The 24,890-nt window shown below is 43.4% G+C and overlaps 1 protein-coding gene across 2 annotated transcripts in view; it reads left to right on the top strand.

The window, feature by feature from the left end:
• The window catches only part of ENTPD3 (ectonucleoside triphosphate diphosphohydrolase 3), a 38,214-nt gene extending 13,827 nt beyond the window's left edge, over positions 1–24,387 (top strand). For both annotated transcript variants that reach the window (XM_012460143.3, XM_012460144.3), the window contains exons 4-11: positions 574–691; positions 9,453–9,603; positions 12,496–12,655; positions 13,660–13,893; positions 18,850–19,122; positions 19,295–19,405; positions 19,835–19,972; positions 23,054–24,387. In XM_012460143.3, coding sequence (XP_012315566.1) covers positions 574–691; positions 9,453–9,603; positions 12,496–12,655; positions 13,660–13,893; positions 18,850–19,122; positions 19,295–19,405; positions 19,835–19,972; positions 23,054–23,290 — 1,422 coding nt within the window. In that variant the 3' untranslated portion in view covers positions 23,291–24,387. The remainder of the gene's footprint in view (positions 1–573; positions 692–9,452; positions 9,604–12,495; positions 12,656–13,659; positions 13,894–18,849; positions 19,123–19,294; positions 19,406–19,834; positions 19,973–23,053) is intronic.
• Positions 24,388–24,890: the final 503 nt, after the last annotated feature.

The following is a 24,890-nucleotide window of genomic DNA, read 5'->3' as shown; positions in this document are numbered from 1 at the left end:
ACGTTCTACGGCTTCTTCTTACAGTTTTCTCTTGGTTGTTTATTTCCAGACTGATAAGCTTGGAAGTTTGGAAATAGAGGGCATCTGGGTGATTATTCATTTTCCTTCTGCGACGAAGATGGTTTTTGTACCTCCCCTCAAAGGTCTGGAGGAGGAGGAATCAGGCAACCTGATTGTATGCGAGATCCGTGAAGTACAATTCTCAACCTTGGCTGAATGTTGGACTCACCTAGGGACCTTTAAAACCTGTTGATGCCTGGGCCCACTGTCAGAGATTCTGATTTAATTGGTATTATAGCCTTGGCACTGGGGTTTTTTTAAGCTCTCCAGGTGATTCTAATGCATAGCAAAGTAACAACCATGTCCTAGAACCTGCCCTACCTTACTTCATCCCTTCCCCACAGTCCAAGGAGACAAAACTGGTTTGGAGAAAATAGTTTTTCTTCTTGATCAGCCCCTCCCTAAGTGAAGCAGTGTGGATTAAGGTACTCGGGGTTCTCAGCGGCCCACTGAGGAAGGAGTCCTCAGAGGAGTCCGGCCCATTTCTGACTCTCCCTTTCCCTTTTTGTTCAGTATGGAATTGTGCTGGATGCCGGGTCTTCCAGAACCACAGTCTACGTGTATCAGTGGCCAGCAGAGAAAGAGAATAACACCGGAGTGGTCAGTCAGACCTTCAAATGTAGTGTTCAAGGTAAGGACTGACGCGTGTCCGGGAGTCGCAGAGGGAAGCAAGGTAGAGTTCTAAGTGTTTTGGAGGCCTGGAGAGGTCCTGAGATGTTGCCTGGAGGCAGGGAGGGAGCACTGGACTGGGAGTCAGGAAACAGGAGATCTTTGCTAGTGCTGAAGGTAAGGACTGAAGCGTGTCCGGGAGTCGCAAAGGGAAGCAAGGTAGAGTTCTAAGTGTTTTGGAGGCCTGGAGAGGTCCTGAGATGTTGCCTGGAGGCAGGGACGGAGCACTGGACTGGGAGTCAGGAAACAGGAGATCTTTGCTAGTGCTGCTACTCGTCAGTGGAGTAAACTTGCCCTAGTCACTTCCCTTCTCTGGGCCTCAGTTTTTTCATCTGTATACATGGGAAGGGGTGGCGTCAAGAGCTGTGAATGGTCTGAGATTTTACCCTACCATGTTTTCATAGGTACTGAAAGACACAAGACTCCTGGGTCAGAAATGAAGGACAATTTGTTACTCACAGGAGTAGCCCAGAGTATCAGCATTTTCTTACACTGGTTCTGATTCCCGGTTTACCCAAGGTGATGGAAAGAGAGACAGACAGTATGCACACGTGAGATAGGTTCTGTCACAGGAAAGGAAGTCTGGGGTTTTAGGGGAGCACTTAGAGTGGGCAGTGAGCATGCCCGCCTTTCGCAGCGGAGGGAAGCACAAGGGACACGGGGAACACTGTCTTCTAACAGTTATACCTACCCCATAGGAGTGATTCGAAGATGAAATGTCATAATGCAAAGGAAATGCCTGGCATGCAGCAGTGCTCAAAAGCCGTCGTTCGTGGGGCAGCACAATCCAGAGCTGCCGGCGGACCCCCTTGCCGCTCGTTACTCTGTCCCACAGTTAACAAGATCTCTGTCTTTAGACCCAGGAGAGCGATTCAAGCAAGTTAGTCTTACCTGGGGAGGTGTCACGGCAGTCCCTTGGGGAAGGGTTCCTTGGCCCACCCTGGATGGCATATGTGATTTGAGGAGGCACAGAGCCATGGAGGCCACAGCACATCTGTAAATGGATCTTCCCTTCTTTGATCACAGTAGCCTCAGGGATCCATATATACTCTAAATGAACAGAAGGCCACAAACTAAAGCTTAAACTACAGAGTTGAAGTTCAGTAAGTGTCATCCCCTCAAAGACTTGTGGCTTCTCCAAGGATAATTTGGGTTTCTGGTTCCTCCGCTGCCAGCTTCCCAGGACTCCCGTGCCTTGGCCAAACAGAAGGGGGTGGTGAATCCTTGCTCACCCAGCAGGGATTCCCAGATGCCTAGGCCCTCAGAAATTTCTTTCTGGTGGGTATCAACCCTCAGTTGCTACTGTTCGCCGTGAGTTCATTGCCTTTGCTGGCAGTTTCTGTGCTGGTGGCTGTGCCTCTGGCTGCTCGTGGTGAAGCCACCCCCCCAGAGGTGCTGGGTTCTCTGCCTGTGTCTCAGCTCGTCTGCAGTACTCAGGCCCGCTGCTGCCTTACCCCACAAGGGACATTCACGATGTCTTTCCTTTAAACCAGTGACTAAAAATTACTTAAGCTCAATTAGAGCCTAAACTTGACTATCTCCTCCGTTAAAATGCCTCAAAGAGTTGCATCAGAGACCAGGTCACCATAGTATTAAGAAACATCCTTTGCTGCCAGCCGCGGTGGCTCACATTTGTAATCCCAGCACTTTGGGAGGCTGAGGCAGGTGAATCACCTGAGGTCAGGAGTTTGAGACCAGCCTGGCCAACATGGTGAAACCCCATCTCTACTAAAAATACAAAAATCAGCCGGGCATGGTGGTGTGTGACTGTGGTCTCAGCTACTCGGGAGGCTGAGGCAGGAGAGCTGCCTGAACCCAGGAGGCAGAGGTTGCAGTGAGTTGAGATCACACCGCTGCACTCCAGCCTGGGTGACAGAGCGACACTCCGTCTCAAAAAACAAACAAACAAACCAAAAAACTGTCCTTTGCCAATAGTTGGCCGGAGCCGAAGCTGAGGCATGTGTCTTTTGCTTCCGTTTCCCCTCGAGTAAGTTTTGTGCCATCTGTTTAACCCTCTCTCCCCATGTTGAAATGGCAATTTCAATGCTCCTCTCATGGGACCATACATCCAAGTATCCCAGGAGGCTGTGAACCCCATCTCCTTCTCCCTCTAGGAGGTTTGATGGACCTTATCCAAATAGGTCCCCTGGTGACATACCCTCAAGGTTTAACCATTCTATCTTGCCCCTCAGCAGCCTCTATCCAGAGACCAGCTCTCGCTTAGCCCAGACTGGACTACACAATCTCCTTACTTGATGTATGCTTGTTTGAAAGTCTCATTGATTGATTAAGTGGTTGATTAATTTAACAAATATGTATTAGGTGCCTGCTGTTTGACACAAACTGTTCTTGGCACCAGGAATTTAGAAATAAACAATATATACAAAATCTGTAGTTATGTGTTAAGGGAGTTGCATTCCAATGAAGAAGATAGACAAAAAAATAAACGGGCACGTAATGGGTGTCAGGGAGACAAGATGTGAAGAGAAATCAGGCAGGGTGGGAAATAGAGAGTGATCCTGCTGTTTTGAACAGGATTGTGATTGTCCGGGCAGAATGAAGGACATGACAGCTAAGCTGAGACAAAAGCGAGGTGAGGCAGTGAGCCGTGTAAATCTGGGGGAAGAACATGTTGAGTGGAGGCGTGGCAAGGGACGAGGCCAAGTGTGGAAGCTGCTCAGCATTTTCTAGGAGAAGCCAAGGGGCCAGTGTGGCTGGAAGAAAGGTGAGAAATGAGACTGAAGGTATAGCCAAGGCCAGCTCCTCGGAGGACCTTGAGGTGTCACAAGGGTTTGATTTTGACTCACAGGAAGTTTCTTCAATGTTAGGAAGCCATTAGAAGGTTCTAACCAGGGAACTCACATGATATGACTTCTGTTTTTAATGGATCACTCAGTTGATATAGAACATGCAGTCAGGGGCTAAGATTAGAGGCAAGGACACCAGTTAAGTGCTGTTCAATCAGTATGGGTGAGAGATTAGGTGATGGTCAATTCGCCCTTGACTAGTGCTTCTCAACACAAGGTGAATTTGCCTCCCAGGAAACATTTGGCGATGTCTAGAGAGCTTTGTGACTGTGGTGACTGGGTCCGCTGCTGCTAGCATCTAGTGTGTGGAGGCCAGGGATGCTGCTAAGCATTGTACAAGGCACAGAACAGCCTCTGCAGCAAGGAATAATCTACCCCAAAACGTCAGTAGCACCAAGGTTGAGGAACCCTGGTTTATGATGGTTCTGGGAAAGGGGGTGAGAAGTGCTTAGATTTTGGAGGTATTTTGAAGGTAGGGCCAACATGGTTTTATGATGGATTTGATGTGAGGCATCTGGGTTGATAGTGCACAGCAAGAGTTTGGATATGAGCAACTGTGTGCATCACAACGCCATTTAATGGGATTGGGGAACACTAGGAGTGGAGCATACTGGGGGCAGGACAAGGCTTAAAGGGTTTGGTTTTGGGCATATTAAGTTGGAGATGGCTATAAATTATCTGAGTCAGGGGACAGCAAACTTCTTCTGTGAAGAGCTAGATGATAAATATTTTAGACTTGTGGGCCATATGGTCTGTGTCATAACTGCTTAACTCTGTCCTTTTAGCATGAAAACAGCCATAGGCAATATGTAGATCAATTAGCATATCTGCATTTTAAAAAAAGTTTACTTGTGGACACTGACATTTTAATTTCTTATAATTTTCACATCAAGAAATGCTGTTCTTCATTTGATTTTTTCCAACTATCTGAAAATGCAAAAATTATTTTTCACTTGCAACCCATACAAAAACAGGTATTGGGTCCTGATCTGTATAGTGATGTGGAGTTGTCAGCCAGGCAAGTCAGGAGTTCAGGAGAGGGAGTGATTGGAGAAATAAAGCCGAGGGTCATCAGAATACACATGATATTCAGCCCCAGCTCATCTAGGGAGTGAGTAGATACTGAAGAAAAGAGATCTGAGAGGGCCGGGCACGGTGGTTCACGCCTATAATCCCAGCACTTTGGGAGGCCGAGGCGGGTGGATCATGAGGTCAAGAGATCGAGACCATCCTGGTCAACATGGTGAAACCCCGTCTCTACTAAAAATACAAAAAATTAGCTGGGCATGGTGGCACGTGCCTGTAATCCCAGCTACTCAGGAGGCTGAGGCAGGAGAATTGCCTGAACCCAGGAGGCGGAGGTTGCGGTGAGCCGAGATCGCGCCATTGCACTCCAGCCTGGGTAACAAGAGCGAAACTACGTCTCAAAAAAAAAAAAGAAAAGAAATCTGAGGACTTAGCCTTACACACTTCAGTATTGAGAGGCTGGGGAGAGGAGGAGGAACCAGCAAACGAACTTAGAAGGAGTGACAGCCAGTAAGGGGAAAGGAAGGTCAGAAGCCAAATCCAAGGTATCTGAAGAAAGAAGAAGTGAACACTTAGGTGAAAAGCGATGGGGAGCTTATAACCTGAGAAGTTAGACAGACATGATATGCCCCGAGTGTGGTGATGTACACTAGGAAAAACCTAGCATGCCTAGCAAGTGCTCTTGCCAAAAAATCAAATCTGAATCGAATCACATTTCTAGACATTACTCCCAGTTTATAAAAAACACAGGACATAAAGGAACATGTTCAAGGACACCTCACGGATCCAGTGAAATCCAAAACGAGAGACCAACTCCACGAAAAGTGATTTCTTTAGTAAATGCATGGCAAGAAAAAAAGGGGGGTGGGCAGGAAAACTGTCACACATTAAAGAATCTCAAGAAGCATCCAAACGCACACACAAGGTATGGACTTTGGTTTCTGCATCACACTATAAAGAAAAAGTTCTTCTGGGAAATTTGAACAGTGACATGTCTTTAATAATATTAAGAACTTTTTTAGGAGTGATTTTTTCTTAGGTACCATGGTTCTATTTTTCAGAGCCTTTCTTTCTTAGAAACACGTACTAACGTGTTTGCATAATGCCTGGAATTTTTCTTTATAATAATTCATAGAGATGGAAGTAAGCTGGGCTATGCATTGATTAACTGTTGAAGCTGAATGAGCAGCATATGGGGATGCATTTGACTAGATTCACAGAAAAGAACTGAGAGTCACGTGAGCACTGACCTGTGATGTTTGGCATAGTTTTGTTGTTTTTGTTGGCTTTATTGGCATTTTGGAAAGAAAATAGAGAAAACCCTGTTATATCATCTATCACATAGGAATGTGCCTGAGCGCTTAATCTCACATTTTATTTACTGAGAGTTGTGTGTCTTTTTAAAAATAACTTTCTAATTACAAAATAATATATTTTCATTGTATGAAAATCAGAAAATGCAGGTAAATAAAATGGAACCAGGCACAATGGTGTGCACCTATATTCTCAGCTACTTAGGAGGCTGAGGCAGAAGGATCACTTGAGCCTAGGAGATTGAGATCAGCCTGGGCAACATAGCGAGACCCCATCTTTATTTAAAAATAGAAAACGAGGTAAGATCATCCATAATCCTTCCCTCCAGAGGGGAAAATATTACTTTTTTTAGTATTAATGTATTTTATATTAAAAATTATTCACATAGGCTGGGCACAGTGGCTCTCTCCTGTAATCCCAGCTCTTTGGGAGGCCAAACAGATCATTTGAAGTCAGGAGTTGGAGACCAGCCTAGCCAACATGGTGAAACCCCATCTCTCCTAAAAATACAAAATTAGCCAGGTGTGGTGGTGCATGCCTGTAATCCCAGCTATTCGGGAAGATGAGGCTGGGGAATCACTTGAACCTGAGAGGCAGAGGTTGCAGTGAGCCAAGATCACACCATGGCATTCCAGCCTGGGCAACAAGAGCAAAAAACTCCATCTCAAAAAAAAAAAAGTGTGTGTGTATATATACATATGTATACACACACATATGTACACACAGATATATACACACATATACACACACATATATATTGATTTGTTGTTATTGTTACTAGAGTTTCTTACAGCTACTTCAGTTCTGAACTCCTGAGATCAAGCCACTGAGCACATCAAGCCCACGACTTATGGTGCTGTCATTTGTCTGTTGCAGGGGGTCATTCCCCCAGGAGGGAAGATCACATTAGAGCCTGTGTCTTGGCCAAGGCTGGGAAAGCCTGTCCTTGCTTCTCTGGCACTATGGATGAAATCCACGTGTCTGTGCATCTTAATGGGCACATCCAAGCAAAACTTGTAATTAGAGTGCCCAGGTTTTTTTAATGGTTTGTGGCAGTTGGGGGATGGGTGGAAAGGTTAAGAAGGGGCAGGTGAAGGAGGCAGTGGCTCCATCAATTCCAAACAAGGAAGTTTCCAGAGGGACCATATTGTCTCCATCTTCCTTGTCTGTCCTGTACTGTGTCTTCCTTAAAGTAGGACTTGTTTAAACTTAGAGCCTCTACTGGGAGAATAAATTAAGTTAGATTCCAAGCAATGGCATGCAGTGCAACTGTAAAAAGAAATGAAGATATTTATATACCGCTATGGAATGGCCACTAGGAAGTGTTGTTGAATACAAAAAAAAACAAAGTGGAGAAATTACCCTTAATTTAAAAGTGGGGATGATTAAAAAATATATGTATTTGCTTATTTTAAACAAACATTGGATAAACTTTTTTTAAAAAAGAAACTACTTATAGGAAGAGGAGACAAGGAAAGAATCTAGATGTTTCTGAATATACCTAGTTTTGTAGATCTGATTTTACAACTACGTAATTATTTTAATAACCATAAAACAAAATCATTTTTTAAGAAGTAATTCCTAGGCAGGAGTGGTGGCTCATGCCTGTGATCCCAGCACTTTGGAAGGCCAAGGAGGGAGGATCACCTGAAGTCAGGAGTTCAAGACCAGCCTGGCCAACATGGTGAAACCCCATCTCTACTAAAAATTCAAAAATTAGCCAGGCATGGAGGCTGAGGCAGGAGAATCACTTTAACCAGGGAGGCAGAGGTTGCAGTGAGCCAAGATTGTGCCATTGCACTGCAGCCTGGGAGACAAGCGCGAGACTCCATCTAAAAAAAAAAAAAAAAAGTAATTCCTAAAATTCAAAAGAAAAAAATGCAACACATCAGGCATGGTGTCTCACACCTGTAATCCCAGCACTTTGGGAGGCCAAGGCAGGTGGATCACTTGAGGCCAGGAGTTTGAGACTAGCCTGGCCAACATGGCAAACCCTGTCTCTACCAAAAATACAAAAATTAGCCAGGCTCGGTGGCACATGCCTGTAGTCCCAGCTACTCAGGAGGCTGAGGCACAAGAATCACTTGAATATGGGAGACGGAAGTTGTAGTGAGCCGAGATTGCACCACTGCACTCCAGCCTAGGTGACAGAGCAAGATTCCGTAGAAAGAAAGAGAGAAAGAGAGAGAGAGAGAGAGAGAGAGAAGGGAGGGAGGGAGGGAGGGAGGGAGGGAGGGAGGGAGAAAGATATCACCATTTGCAACCCCTAGTGAAATAATGGATCTAAGTCATTATCATTGATGATGCTAATGGCACAAAAAGAGACAACCAGACACTGTGCCCCCTATTGTAAGTCCACACTAACCCTTATATTCTTTTTTACAAATTTCAAACCTGATCTGATCAAGCCTCTACATTCAATTAACAATTTATAGACATATAAGAGACCAAGTAAGATGTTAATTGAACTGTGAGGGTACAATTGACAAACTCTAGACTGTGGAAATTCTGCAGGACAAAGAAATTGTAAGGAAAATTTTTAATAATTAGGAGGAAAAATAGAAAGTGAAGGCAGAACCAATAAATAGAGACTTAAGATTGCACTGTATGGAATTTACTGGGATACTGACTCATACAAATGAGGAGAGGGTGGTGGTTGGAGGAAGAAGGAGGGAGGAAAAGGAGAAGCAGGAGGAGAAAGAGACAGAGAGGATGAGAATGAGAATAAATATGGAGGCAATGTGAACCATGACTAGATAAATAATGATATTAAGAAATTATTTTTTTGGCCAGTCATGGTGGCTCACGCCTGTAATCCCAGTACTGTGGGAGGCTGAGGCAGGTAGATCACCTGAGGTCAGGAGTTTGAGAACAGCCTGGGCAACATAGTGAAACCGTGTCTCTACAAAAATACAAAAATTAGTCATGTGTGGTGGTGCATGCCTGTAATCCCAGCCACTCAGGAAACTGAGGCAGTAGAATCACTTGAACCTGGGAGGTGGAGGTTGTAGTGAGCCAAGATCCCGCCACTGCACTCCAGCCTGGGTGACAGAGTAAGACTCTGTCTCAAAAAAAAAAAAAAAGAAAAGAAAAAAATATTTTTCATTGGTACAGGTGTAATAATTCAAACATAGTTAGCTTTTTTCCAAAGAATTTTTACCTTTTGTGATATACGCTGAAATACGGGGATGAAATGACACATCTGCATCTTGCTTTGTGGGGAGCAAGTGGAAGACTGTCCAGATGAAATAATAAGTCAATCGTTGTTGAAGCTGGGAGATCGATCCATGAGTTTCAATATATATTTTCGCTACTTTTATTTATATTTGAAATTTTATACTGAAAGCATTTTGTTAAAGTAGGCCCTGGCTTACTTTTTTCACAATTGTAATTCATTCCTTCTAGAGGTTGAAAGTAGACTGTCAGTGTGACCATACAGGACTCAGCACACCCAACTGTTTTCAACCCCTACCAAACCCCAGTAATTCTCAAAGCCAATTTGTTTTTCATTTAAAAGTTTTATTACTGTCGTTGGTTCTTAGAAATGCTGACAGATGCTGACTGCTTGCTTTTCAGGCTCTGGAATCTCCAGCTATGGAAATAACCCCCAAGATGTCCCCAAAGCCTTTGAGGATTGTATGCAAAAAGTCAAGGGGCAGGTTCCATCCCACCTCCACGGGTCCACCCCCATTCACCTGGGAGCCACGGCTGGGATGCGCCTGCTGAGGTAAAGGCTAAGTGTTACAAAGCAGCCCATTTGACCAAACTAGCGGAGAATGTGCTGAACCTTGCCAAGAATGTAACTCTAATTCTGGGAACAACCCTTGCCCCCCAAAAAGAAGCCCATATTCTGCCATAAATTTGGGCTATAAAGGTCGGAAAACTTTTAATCTTCAATACTCAGAAAGAAACAGTTCTAAAATTGTTTCCCTCTCCCTTGGTAATTTTACTGAGAACTCTGAAAAAGAGAGAGGTAATATGAAATCTGCTCATGGGATAGAACTCTAGTTCTTTGGAAAGGTAGTTGTTTTGACACTTGGTATTTTGACACCGGTGAACAACCAGCTAAATTTGGTAGTAAGTAAACCCATAACTATGTAGCTTCTGCTCATGTACAAAATACCACTGAAATCTGCTTTAAAACAATGGCATGTCTGCACCTCAAAGCAGTCAAAGCTTTTGGAGTTGTTATGAAACAAGCATCTCATTTCACTCACTCAATTAGTTCCTTCTAAATTTGTAGTCATGGCTTTGAGCCCAACTGCATTGTTTTTGAATGTCTTTTCTCTTTTTTCTCCATTATTGCATTTCCTTGACCTTAATATTTTTAAAAAAGTTTCCAAAAAGAAACATCAAACTTAAATCTACTCAGGGTAGAGGCTGCTCCAAATATTGGCATGAGGTTTTATCACAAGAAGGCGACACTCATTCTGCTTCAAAGGCACTTTATCTACAATTCCAAGCATGCAAAATTATCTATGTATGGGCATTAAGAAAATATAAAAAGAACAAGCAGCCAGGCGCAGTGGCTCACGCCTGTAATTCCAGCACTTTGGGAGATCATGAGGTCAGGAGTTCAAGACCAGCCTGGCCAACATGGTGAAACCCCATCTCTACTAAAAATACAAAAATTAGCTGGGTGTGGTGCCAGGCACCTGTAATCCCAGCTACTCTGGAGGCTGAGGCAGGAGAATCACTTGAACCTGGGAGGCAGAGGTTGCGGTGAGCCGAGGTACCACTGCACTCTACCCTGGGCAACAGAGTGAGACTCCATCTCAAAAAGGAACAAACAGAGCTACTTTAACAGGGTCATTAAAAGAAATCATGAAGTGCTCTCCGTTAGACTGGGCTTTTTCCTTACAGTCTTATATTCTTGTTTCTAATCTGATTTCCTGGTTGACCACGTTAAATGTGAAAGGAATTTAGATTTCTTTGCTCACTCTTGGAATCTGCAGTGTATTTCTAAATTAGTTTAGCGTAATAGAAATGATCTAAAAACTCCTTCCTTTTGCGTTTTCTTTCTTATAAAAACAGTTCTTCCAACAAGGGAGGAGCTGAAACCACATAATCTCAGAGAGCAAAGCAAGGCAGCCCCTTTACAGGTGATTAATTCCATGAACCTAAAATTCTCATCTGCTGTACTGGATGCTTCCTTAACACGGCATGTGTAGAGCTGCTTATAGAAAAGCCAGCAGCAGGATGTGCTCGTGAGGTTTTCAACTTGGAGACTGAATGCTTAGAGCTTAGTTTGTGAAATCCTTCCGCTTCCACTCTATTCAATTCACATTTTCAGGCTGAATTTCCCATTTCAGAATATATCAGGAAGCTGTTTACTCTCCCTGGGACTTGACTTCAGGTAACAAGTTTCAGAACAGGACCTGAGCAATACCAACAATATGAATGGGCTAAGTGACTAGAATCAGGGAGAAATATTGGTGCAATTCTATTAAATGTCTGTAAAAGTTACTCTAAAATCGCTTTGTTTTACCAGTAGGGTTTGTACACATGCAGACTTCGTGGTTGAACAGGCTCTGATTTTTCGTGGTTGCTTCCCGCCCCGCCCCCCAGTCTTTCAGTGAAAAATAATTAAAAGGCTCTGCAATTTATAGCTCATGACAAAAACCCTGAACAGAAAGCTTACCCCTTAGGAAAAAAGTGAATGTCTCCTTTGAATAAATTAAGTACTAACTCTTGTAAAACTGTTTTCTGATGATGATCTATTTCTTCTGAGGAACTAGCTGATATTTTAATTACTAGACAAGTGAAATAGAAAAGAAAACAATGAGGATTGTCTGGGATGAGAACTGATGAAACTGGGAGAACTCTGAATTATTTTCCAAGCAGTGAGAACCAGCCGCTGAACTGGGATGGATTCTGCTTGCAGCCTTGCTCTTTCTTCTTCCTGAGCCAAGAGTCAGCCAGTGCCCCTCAGTTTCTTAACCCACGGATGAAAGAGGAAATAATCTCCCAAGCGAGCTTTCTTTCATAGGGTAAAATGGCAGCAGATGGACCCCAAAGCACTCTGTCACCAGGGGTATAATGCTGTGTCGCCACTCATCCGTGGGTCAGCACACCAGTGGTTCTTCAATCCAGTGGCAGCATGATGACTGTCATATCCCTTCATGCTGAAGCCCTCCCAAAGAGTGAAGCAGAAACAGCTGAAAACTCAATGTTCCTCCTTTTCCCCTTCCTACTAAGCTCCCTTTCCTTCTGGTCAGATGAGGGTTCTTCATATGGTGCCTCCAAGAGATTATTTATGCCACTCTTATGTCTTCATCAACCTCCTTTCCTCTGCTGATCTGAGACAGAGCGATGGCAGTTAAATAGGAGGCTCTTCTGATACAGGAACAGATGATGTGGGTGGGGAGAACAAATCGTCCTTTTACTGAAAGTGATTTTCCTGCTTGGCAGTTTGACAGGTAGCAAGTGCATCCTGCCTTCACGGTTGCCCCAGAAGTCTTCAACGTGCAAAAGGGATTGTGGTGTACAGCACACATCTGGAAAATCATTCATCCCCGCCAACAGGGAGACGGGGAAGTTTGCATTTTCACCTGAGACTGCCCATTTTAAGACTCTATTGTGTGGGCACTGAGACTTTTTTCTTCTGTGCCTTGCATAGGTTGCAAAATGAAACAGCAGCTAATGAAGTCCTTGGAAGCATCCAAAGCTACTTCAAGTCCCAGCCCTTTGACTTTAGGGGTGCTCAAATCATTTCTGGGCAAGAGGAAGGGGTATATGGATGGATTACAGCCAACTATTTAATGGGAAATTTCCTGGAGGTGTGTGGAAACAAATGCATGGTTTTTAATCTTACTGTTTGTCCTATCCCTTGTGAGTGACCGCCTAAGTAGAGCCACATCCCATCAGGGACATCCGTCCTGTATCATTCCTATCAGGTAATGATTAGGGAAATACCTATGAGACAATAGCTAAGAAAAGACATATACAGCTGGGGAGAAAACATGGTCAGAAACAGGACTAAATGCTTGGCGGCGGGGGGGAATCTCATCCCTTAATAGCTTGTAAGAAATTGAAGAGGGTGGGATCTAAATTTAACAGTAGACTATGGGTCTTTGGGAGGGCAGCTGAAGAATAACCCTTCAGACAGGTTCCATGGCCATCTGAAATTTACAAAGCCCTCAGGAAGTCTGTATCCCTAAGTTCCCAGAGACAGAAAGAAGTCTTCACTCTGTGTTCCCAGCTCTCCGCACAGTCCAATCCCTGCACTCCCTGTTCCCTTGGTACAGAGGAAAGTTGAGTCCAAGAGACAACTGCCATGTTACAGGGGGTACAAAACAGGAGTTACCTAGAGTATATCCAGCCTAAGACCTATTTTGTTCCCCTTCAAATACATTTAAAATTTTAAAATAATTACCAATAATTAACATTTGGTAAATTTCATATAAATATCCATACTTCTAGCTTCTCCTGACCTCCTCACTCCTCCCCAAAATTGGAGGACGTGGTTACAGTAGACTCACATTCCTGGATGTTAACGGGCACAGAGTGTGTAATTCGTGGATTCTCCAGTTTGCCATAGACCTCACCACTCCCTATTAATAAACCTAATCTACTTCACTCATTTATTACTTACCTTTGTTACCTGCCCAGCTCCTGTAAGCATTTAAATTCACCAACCCTGAAAGAAAAGGAGAACATTGGCCCCAAATGCTCCCTCCGTCCTACTTCTTAGCAGTAGGAGACGAGGCTTGGGTGGAGAACTCTGGGCAAACGTAGGTGGTGCCTCTGTCCTTCTTTCTTACTTCCTTTTCCCACCGTGCAGAAGAACCTTTGGCACATGTGGGTGCACCCACATGGAGTGGAAACCATAGGTGCCCTGGACTTAGGTGGTGCCTCCACCCAAATATCCTTCGTGGCAGGAGAGAAGGTGGACCTGAACACCAGTGACATCATGCAGGTGTCCCTGTATGGCTACGTGTACACGCTCTACACACACAGCTTCCAGTGCTATGGCCGGAATGAGGCTGAGAAGAAGTTTCTGGCAATGCTCCTACAGGTACTTGAGTGGGGGGTAGGGGGTGGCAGGTGTTCTCTTGGGGGTTGGAGCTGAGGGGAGAATGCCCTGCCTTCTGGGGTCTGTCTTCTCCACTTCAATTGAAAGGTAGATGGAAATAACAGCATTTTCCAATTTACTCCCGAGGGTCCAAGTCCCTTTCCTCTCTCTCTCTTTCTTCCCCCGCTCCCCTCAATGTTACCCACTTCCAGTGAATTTGAGTAAGAAGTCTAGGGAAGTTCCAGAGCTTCACATGTTTTGCAAATGACTCAAGACCTGGAATCCCTTTATGGACACAAACTGTTTTAAACCAGAAGCTAAATAAGCCTGAGAATTTTGAGACTCCCCTGGGTATAGACAAAATAATATTAGTGGTCATAAGAGAAATGCATGCTGAAGGGGAAGAGGGCTGAGCCCTCCCCAGGCTCAGCCTCCTTTTAGATGGGTCTATATTAGGCAGGCTTGATACCCTTTATATGGTAGAACTTTAGAGCAACCACATTCCATCATGTTGGTCAGGGCCCAGAAGGGTACTTCTGGCATCGGCTAGCAAGCTGCTGCTAATACTAAATTCAGCATTATGCAGTGTGTGTTCATGAGGGCATTAACTCCTTAGATGAGACCCCAGACCCAAACTCCAGTGCTCAGGGGACGTCAATCTTAGCCAAGGCTGGGTGGCTGAGAGGAAGAGGAGAGGCCTTGACTACCTAGAGGAGTATGAGGAAATCAGAAGCCGCAGATCCTGGCTTCTTAAGGGACTCGAAGGCAGGGGACTAGGGTGGGTTAGCCTGTGAACACAATGGACACAACAGCAGTAGGTTAACCTACATTCCTCCAACCTACTCTGATAACTGAAGACAGGAGCAGACTCAATCCTGAAGAGGAGTTGAGGGGATCACAAAAGTGCATCTTCAGCAGTATTCACAACTTCAGACCCCTGCATTTGCCCAGTGTTCATGCAAGGTGGGTTGTGAGAACTCAGCTTCCGGTTATGGCCCCTCCCCCGAGCCTCTCCCGAATCCTCCCAGAAAAGGCTGAGGCCCCAGGACACATCCATGGGTCATTTATTGTCAGGAGAGTGTGAGCACTGCCTGGGAAGGACAGACGTGAGAACGCTGCAGACAACCCTCAACTGCCCTTCTCTATTATCCGTTCTCCCATTGCTATAAAGAAACACTTGAAACTGGGTAATTTATAAAGAAAAGAGGTTTCTTTCATTGGTTCATGGTTCTGTGAGCTGTATAGGTTGCTACTTCTGGAAGGTCTCAGGAAACTTACAATCGTAGTAGCAGGCGAAGGGGCAGTAAGCACGTCTTACATGCAAGAGCAGGAGGAGGAGACAGCGTGAAGGGGAAGGTGCCACACGCCTTTAAACAACCAGATCTCGTGAGAACTTACTATCACGAGAAGGGCAAGGAAGAAATCCGCCCCCCATGACCCAGTCACGTCCCTCCAGGCCCCTCCTGCAACACTGGGATTACAATTTGACATGAGACAAAGTCAAACCATGTCACCTTCCATGGCTCCCACCCTAACTTCCACCTCCCTCCCCCAGTCAGCCAAAGCAAACCCCACAGGTAACACAATCGACCCTCCCTGGCAGGGGTCTCAATGCTTACCACTCATCCCCACTTGCTCATTAAAGTAGTTGAACTGACATGCTTCTTTCTTTCTGGGAGAGAAGCTCTGGGAAACCCTCTTTTCTCCAGCTCCTTTTACTGCTAGCAGTGCTTAACATCCTTTCCTCTAGCTCTGACCCTCGCAGGGGCAGAATGTGGAGGCTCAAGGGAAACCCTCCTTTTACTAGGGCGAGTGAAGGTCAGGGAAGCTAACCTTTTAAATTTGGCCCTGCGGAATGTGTGTTTCTGTCTGTCTGTGTGTGACTGTGTGTTTAAGTCCTTATACAGTGTTTCCTAAAGAATCATTATCTCTGTATCCAGCCGTCCACGGAAGAGAAGTAAATACTTCACTTTCTGAGGTCTGATTTAGGCTCGGAGAATGCCAGTCTCCAAATGTGAGCCCAGCACTGGGGGTGGAGGAGTGAGCACTTAGCCTCTCACAGTCAGCTCACAGGGACAGGGACACATGTCTTCAATTTGCCTGGTAACCTCTAGATGCCTGAGAGGGTGGCTCTGCCCTCAGAGGCTTCTGAGTCAGCCAAGAGGAGAGATTCAGATGAGATGAGGATTACTGACAAATGCATGTCAAGACCTGCTTGACCAACAGTTTCGTAGGTCAAATATGTATTGCCAAGCCCTGACTTAGAAGGTTCATACAAACTACTGCATCGTAAACACTAAGTGAGTAAATTCCATCAGTCTGGATCTTGTTTCCTCATCTGTAATATAAGGAACTATGTAGTGTGGTGAGAATGACAGCTGGATATGTACTTTGCAAGTTACTTTCTTATTAGTAAGTCTCCAGTCACCTTAGAGCTGAAATCTCACTCTGACAACAGGTTAGATATTAGGGATATGCTGAAGTCTCACTCTGACAACAGGTTCGGTATTAGGGATATGCTGAAGTCTCACTCTGACCACAGGTTAGATATTAGGGATATGCTGAAGTCTCACACTGACGACAGGTTAGGTATTAGGGATATGCTGAAGTCTCATGCTGATGACAGGTTAGGTATTAGGGATATGCTGAAGTCTCACTCTGACGACAGGTTAGGTATTAGGGATATGCTGAAGTCTCACTCTGACCACAGGTTAGATATTAGGGATATGCTGAAGTCTCACTCTGACGACAGGTTAGGTATTAGGGATATGCTGAAGTCTCACTCTGACCACAGGTTAGATATTAGGGATATGCTGAAGTCTCACTCTGACGACAGGTTAGGTATTAGGGATGTGCTGAAGTCTCACTCTGACGACAGGTTAGGTATTAGGGATATGCTGAAGTCTCACTCTGACCACAGGTTAGATATTAGGGATATGCTGAAGTCTCACTCTGACGACAGGTTCGGTATTAGGGATATGCTGAAGTCTCACTCTGACTACAGGTTAGATATTAGGGATATGCTGAAGTCTCACTCTGACAACAGGTTAGATATGAGGGATATGCTGAAGTCTCACTCTGACCACAGGTTAGATATGAGGGATATGCTGAAGTCTCACTCTGACGACAGGTTAGGTATTAGGGATGTGCTGAAGTCTCACGCTGACGACAGGTTAGGTATTAGGGATATGCATTCACTTTCTTTCTTTCCCTTTTTAAGTAGGAGTTTTTTCTTCTGTTTTTAATGTCATATATGTTCAGTGAAAAACATTTAGAAGATACACACCAAAAAATATAAAGGATTTTTTTAAAAACAGAATTAACAACCATTAACATACTATTGCATTTTCTTCCTTTTTTTAATGTATGAATGTGTACAAACTTGGCTTCATATGGTCTATAGAATTTTATATTTAGCCTTTATTTTACCTAACCATATGTTATGATCAGTTTCCTGTGTTATTAATATCTTTTTAAAATATGAGTTTTTATGAGTACATAATATTCCAAGTACCATAACTTAAAAAGAAAAAAAAATGACCGTTTCATTATAAAAGAAAGTACATTCTTGTGGTAAAAATGTAAAACCATACAAAGAGTGTTAAAGTCAAAAGGAAAGAGCCTCCCCACAAGCCCATTTACTAAATGCCATCACTGGTCAAAGAAAAAGATTTTTTTTTTTTTTGAGACAGAGTCTTGCTCTTCACCCAAGCTGGAGTACAATGATACAATCTCGGTTTGCTGCAACCTCCACCTCCCTGTTCAAACAGTTCTCCTGCCTCAGCCTCCCAAGTAGCTGGGACTACAGGTGTGTGCCACCATGCCTGGCTAATATTTGTATTTTTAGTAGAGACGGGGTTTCAGCACGTTGGCCAGGCTGGTCTCAAACTCCTAACCTAAAATGATCCACCTGCCTCAGCCTCCTAAAGTGCTGGGATTACAAGTGTGAGCTGTCATGCCCTGCCAAGAAAAAAGATTTTACTGTTGGGGAAGCAGAGTGCCTTAGTGGCTTAAGTTGAACATAGTTCAAATCCAGTTCCTTCGATAACAGAGTTCATAAATTGAATCAACAACATGTAGGACTTCAGAATGAAACAGAGTATTTTGCACCTGTAGATTAAAGATTGAATCATCATATGGAAAAAGTAAAGCCAAGTCTCTTTCTGAGTCTTTACATCAAATAAATTGCAAATGGACAGAATATTTATATGTGACAAGGATATTTGTCTGTAATGGCAAAATGATTGGGAACCACATCAATGTTCATCTAGAGGATATTTCTTAAATAAAGTATGGTTTATTTGTACAGTGGAATACTATGCAGCCACTAAAAAGAATAGGCCATTCTATAAGTACAATGAATGGAAGGATCTCAAAGATATATTTTTAAGTGAGAAAAACAATAGGTAGAATGGAGTATATAAAGTGCTATCATTTGTGGCTTAAAAAAAAGCATGGGAGAAAAAATACATATATTTGCATGTGCTTGCGAGATACACAAAAACTGGCAATAGCGATTGTTCCCAGAGAGGCCTGACGGCTGCAAGTGGATGAGGAGACTTCACTTTCGTATGTTTATTTGTACCTTTTGGATTATTTTACTAGGTGGATAGGTGATATTCTACCTAAAATGCTATATTAAAGATATCTGTTTTCTCACCAAAGTGAAGTTCATAAAACCTGGTTCATAGGGCTATCATAAGAGCTGGATCAGATCATGTGAGGGACAGCCTAGCGCTATGCCTGGCACAAGGTAATTGTCACACACACACACCTTTTTCCTGCCCCTACTTGAATTACCTACACAACCTATGATCAAGGACATGCTGATATAGAATAGTATTTTTTTTTTGTTTCTCTCTTGGCATTTGAGGGTAGTGATAGTGAGCATTTGCAAAAGGGAAATACTTGGCTATCCACAAAAGAGTGGTTTCTAACACCTCACTCTTATACCTACAGAATTCTCCTTCCAAAACCCATTTCACCAATCCCTGTTACCCTCGGGATTATAACACCAGCTTCACCATGGGCCATGTATTTGACAGCCTGTGCACTGCGGACCAGAGGCCAGAACGTTATAACCCCGATGACATCATCACTTTTGAAGGAACTGGGGATGCATCACTATGTAATGCAAAGGTGGCTTCCCTATTTGACTTCAAAGCTTGCCATGATCGAGAAACCTGTTCTTTTGATGGGGTTTATCAGCCAAAGATTAAAGGGCCATTTGTGGTAAGAGCAAAACCTTTTGGAAGACTTCTTTCTTTCCCTGTTGAATATTTATTTCACACTTTTCTCTTTCTCCTCTGCTGACCTGTTAGCCACCTTCTTACTCCTCACCCATAAACCTTTCTATTAAACCCCACTCTGAAAACTAATCTCCTTCTATATTACTTATTTCCAGGCTTTTGCAGGATTCTACTACACAGCCAGTGCTTTAAATCTTTCAGGTAGCTTTTCCCTGGACACCTTCAACTCCAGCACCTGGAATTTCTGCTCACAGAACTGGAGTGAGGTCAGTATTTAAAGAGAAATGCTCAATGTCGGTACAAAAAAAAAAGTATGGTAGAATCTATTTCACGTGTGTATATTCTGAATTTAGCCTTTATGCTCTTCTACTACCAGCACAGCTGTAAAATAAAGGGAAGAAGGGAACCCACCCCACACCTGCAGTGTGAATTAATGTTATAACTACATACGCAATGGTTAGAATAATATTCGGCATATAATAAGCACTCAATGAGTTAAAGATTAGTATAGTATGATATTATATAGGGATATTTTAATAATTATACTGCATGATTGTATGATTGTATTATAAAGTTATTTTTATCATGAAATTCTGGGTGATAAGATTCTTTAAAATATGAGTTTTAATCCAAGGTGTTTATTTTAAAACATACGTGCTTGTCCTGCCTCTCAGATGTTTTAAACCTCCTTTCAGCTCCCACTCCTGCTCCCCAAATTTGATGAGGTATACGCCCGCTCTTACTGCTTCTCAGCCAACTACATCTACCACTTGTTTGTGAACGGCTACAAGTTCACAGCGGAGACCTGGCCCCAAATACAATTTAAAAAAGAAGTAAGTCACAGCACAAATCATTTTCTCTTCTTCTTCCCAGCAGAGAGGTTTGTATGTATGTATGTAGAACAAATGTAGAAGGGAAGAGGGTATTAACGAGTTATACTCACTGGGTGAAAGCTGATCAGACTGATCCCTTGTGAGTTTCCCAGAAGAGATGGTGGAGAATTTGGAGGAGTTGCTCACGGGTGTCCATCCTCCTGGAAAAGCCTGGAAGCCAACGGCCAGCGGACTGGGCGGTCCTGGAGGGCAGAGGTTTGTCTTAGTATCTTCATATTCCCAGCATTTAGCACCAGGGCTGGAGCATCGAAGGTGCTTAGTCAATGTCTGTTGAATTCATAAACATGTTAAGGATATGAGACTTTTCATCCCGAAAAAAAATCTTTAAATGTAACAGTTTTTTTAAAGAGGATAGTAACTAATTCTTCTCCATTTTAGGCCTATGTCAGAGTAAGATACAGGCCTTAGAGCCTGACGGATTTGCATTAGCATTAAATAAACATTTTCTCTTTGAATGAACCTGAAGTCATTATATTTACTAACAAAGATTTGAGGGATGGGGAAGATATTCTTAGTTGTTTTTATATCTATAAATATATATGTTTTTATTATTTAATAGATATTTTATATAGAGAGATAGATATAATAGATAGATACAGATATATGATGGTCAAGTGACCAGAATGGTCCAAAGCTGAAATCACAGCTGTCACCTGGTGACCAGTGAAAGAACCTTCATACCTTGTTTCCAGGCAGGGCTCAGCCTTGTGAATATGTTCAGCTAGCAGCATATTCCCCAGGTTCCAGAGAATTTTCTCATTTCAGGAAGAGCTGATATGAAGCCTGAAGGATGCCTGGAGTCAGCCTGTTCAATACCAGCTTCAGCAATATTAGATTAAACCAACCAATATCCTGCATTAGGCCTGTGACTATCTACTTTTCCATAAATAAAATTGAGTCATCTACAAAAAAATAAGGCTGTCTGGAGACCTAAGGACTGTTGGTAGCATGTACTTGCTAAACTTTGCTTCTAATGAATCTAATTACCAGTAAAGTTTATTATAAGATGGAGAATGACTTTCCATTTGAATACCAGTTTGAATTGACATAATATTCTAAGTTAAAAGTTCCTCTCTTTAATTGTAAAGAATTTTATATCCAGCCAAATTAGTATGTGAAATTAATAAGTGAAGGTATAAAAAGACTTAAGAAGATTTGCTGCACAAAGACTTATATTGAAAATATTTTTGGTGGAAGTAATAAAATAAGAGAAACAAATCCAGGCAATGTTACAAAAACATAGGAAGTAAGAATAAATGATGCTGTGGCTTAAAATTTATATTAAAAAGGCCAGGCACTGTGGCTCACACCTGTAATCCCAGCACTTTGGGAAGCTGAAGCAGACGGATCACCTGAGGACAGGAGTTCAAGACCAGCCTGAGCAACATGGTGAAACCCTGTCTCTACTAAAATACAAAAAATTAGCTGGTCGTGGTGATGCCTGCCTGTAATCCCAGCTACTCAAGAAGCTGAGGCAGGAGAATCACTTGAACCTGGGAGGCAGAGGTTGCAGTGAGCCGAGATTTTGCCATTGCACTCCAGCCTGGGCAACAGAGCAAGACTCAGTCTCAAAAAAAAAAAAAAAAAAAAAAGCGTATTTAAAAATACAGAAAACGAACACTAAAGTAAAGTATAAAAGAAAAATCCATTTATATGACCCAAGTGTAGAAAATATCCAACATGATAAGGGTGCAGTAAGGAGTTATAAGATACAGGGACATAAGAGTAACCTAAAATTCTCTTCTTGTTAAAGGGAACACATAGATATCCTCTTTTTATTTTTTGAGATGGAGTTTCTTGCTCTGTCACCCAGGCTAGAGTGCAATGGCACGATCTCGGCTCACTGCAACCTCCACCTCCTGGGTTCAAGCAATTCTTCTCCCTTGCCTCCCAAGTAGCTGGTATTACAGGCACCTGCCATCATACCTGATTAATTTTTGTACTTTTGTAGAGATGGGGTTTCCCCATGTTGGCCAGGCTGGTCTTGAACTCCTGACCTCAGGTGATCCACCCACCTTGGCCTCCCAAAGTGCTAGGATTACAGGAGTGAGCCACTACGCCCAGCCACAGATATCATTTTTAAGGCAGGAAAGGAGAAAAAAATAAATAGAAAAATAGCCCCTAATTATCAAACACTACCCTGAAGAAAGCTGGTATAACTATTTAATAACTGGCAAAGCAGTTGTTAAGGCAAAGAGCTTCATTCTAGACAGAGAGGATTATAACATAATGATAAAATGTTCAAGATGGCAAAAGTAAAACTTTTTTTTTTTTTTGAGACAGAGTTTCGCTTTTGTTACCCAGGCTGGAGTGCAATGGTGCGATCTCGGCTCACCACAACCTCCGCCTCCTGGGTTCAGGCAATTCTCCTGCCTCAGCCTCCTGAGTAGCTGGGATTACAGGCACGCGCCACCATGCCAAGCTAATTGTTTGTATTTTTAGTAGAGACGGGGTTTCACCATGTTGACCAGGATGGTCTCGATCTCTTGACCTCGTGATCCACCCGCCTCGGCCTCCCAAAGTGCTGGGATTACAGGCATGAGCCACCGCGCCCAGCCAAAAGTAAAACATTTATACACCTAATGAAACACCCTAAAAACATGTAAAGCAAAAATGGTTAGAACTACCAGAGAAATTGATAGTCAGCTTCCCATTTGGGCTGATTTCTTATTCCTAGAAACCGGTCCTGGGATCAGCAAACCACTCATTAGCCTCTTTCTCAAGCCACAGACACTCCTGTACTCCTGGACAACAGGAACACTTTCAATGTTATTAACTTTGCCTTCTTCAGTTTGGCTGTGATAAGATTGTGAGGATTTGTTCTTTTGACTATTTCTTCTGCAGTGCTGGAGGTGAGATTCCCCAAGCCTTTGTGGCTACGGTGTGATGTCTTAACTTGAGCAAGTCCTCTGACCTCCTTGGGCCACAATTTCCCATGGGAGTTGTTTTGTGAGGTTGACAGTGGTGTGCCTCGGGTATGAGCCTTGCCCTGAGAACTAAGCCATCTTCTCTACTCCACAGGTGGGGAATAGCAGCATTGCCTGGTCTCTTGGCTACATGCTCAGCTTGACCAACCAGATCCCAGCCGAAAGCCCTCTGATCCGTCTGCCCATAGAACCACCTATCTTTGTGGGCATCCTCGCCTTCTTCACAGCGGCAGCCTTGCTGTGTCTGGCATTTCTTGCGTACCTGTGCTCAGCATCCAGAAAAAAGAGGCGCTCCGAGCATGCCTTTGACCATGCAGTGGATTCCGAGTGAGCCTCCAAAGCAGTTCCTGGAACCCAGTGGCTGCTTAGAGCCAGCGTGGGTGGCACCAGGCAATGCAGGTGAAGTGGCTGCCTTCAGGAGATACAACTAACTAAAATCAAACACTTAGGTCACGTGCCTCTCAAATACTGATTTCTGCCAAAGGAGTGCTTTGGCTATTCTGTGCATAGTGCTCTTCAGAGACCTCACTACGTACGTGCTGATCTATTGGGGAACAGAGAAAGACAGGCCACCAAGGTCAGGCTCTTTATTCTAAGTCCCCCAGAGGAAGAGTAAGTTGAGAATATATCAGTTTAATGTTGAAGAATTGACCTCAGGGCTCAGTTTCCATTTCCCTCCCTCAATATTCTTCCTGACAAGATACCCAGTAAGCATTTGGCCTGATCAGATATCTCATTTTATAGTTTTTTTCCCATTGGTCTTTAAGACTTTCTTGTAGCAATCTTGTAAGCAGTGAACCCCCTTAGATTATTAGAATATAGTATCTGGGGGAGAAGATTTCTTTCCCTCAGGGCAGTGGCCACAGCCAGGCTTCTGCCAAGCAGGTGGATCCCGAAGCACAGAGACACAAAAAAGTTCTCCCAGAAAACGACAGACCATTCTCCAAGTGGAATTCCCACTCAGGGCTCTGGTCACTAGATTGCAACCTGTGTGTTTGTCATCGTCCTCATCACACCATCGTATTGCTGTGCCCTCCCATAAAAACACATTTACCCCTAGCAAAGATACCGCATCCCAGATTTTACTGCCTTTGCTAGGCTTTTGCTTAGCAAAGGGCTGCCTTTCCATTGTTATCATGGTGTGTGTATTTTTGTCACCATTCCCACAAGTATACTTGATGTTCCCACATAGAACATCCTACTCTGTGAGTTACTGGCCAATTACTTTCCTAGATCATAGACCTCTCTGCATAGAAGTCGTAGGTATTGACTCTGGGGAAAGAAAAGAAAGCTGCAGGAATATTTATCTCCAAAGTCAAATGAGAAAGAACTCTAGCAAATCCAATGGCTACAAACTAAAAATCAACATTATTTCATATTGCTGTTTGTTAGCTGAACATGGAATAAAGAACTATTATTTTATTTTGACTTGCAATGTGTGTGTGTGTGTTCACTTGCACATGGTACTCTTTCTCCTACGGACCCTAGGTGATATTTTTGAGAGAATTTTGTTCCTAGTGAATTAAGAAAACCATTCATTAATGTCACCTTTATTCCAGAGAGTTCAAAGTGCCTTCACTTCGATAAACCTTTGACTGCTTGATTATTGAATCAAACACTTCTGTACCTTATCTGAAATCCTAAGCCTGTGCGAGGCCACAACCTGACACTCAGATCTTGATTCTCACCCGGCATGGCTACTCCTATCCCAGACTGTGCCTTTGCTCACACCATCCTCCTTACTGTATACTAGGTCTTCCTCCCACCCATCCAAATCACGTATGTTTCTCAAGGTCCGGGTCTAGCTCTACATCTTCCACAAAGCTTTCCTTGCACACACACACACGATGCTCTATCTTCTGGACCACCTTTTAAAAACCAGCCACGTAAGTCCTGGTATTGTTATTTATTTTGGTGTATGTGTACAGCTT

Source organism: Aotus nancymaae, unplaced genomic scaffold (genome assembly GCF_030222135.1).
Source record: "Aotus nancymaae isolate 86718 unplaced genomic scaffold, 86718_ANA_hifiasm-v0.15.2.pri h1tg000038l, whole genome shotgun sequence".
Classification (NCBI taxonomy): domain Eukaryota; kingdom Metazoa; phylum Chordata; class Mammalia; order Primates; family Aotidae; genus Aotus; species Aotus nancymaae.
This window is presented reverse-complemented; position numbering and strand designations above follow the sequence as displayed.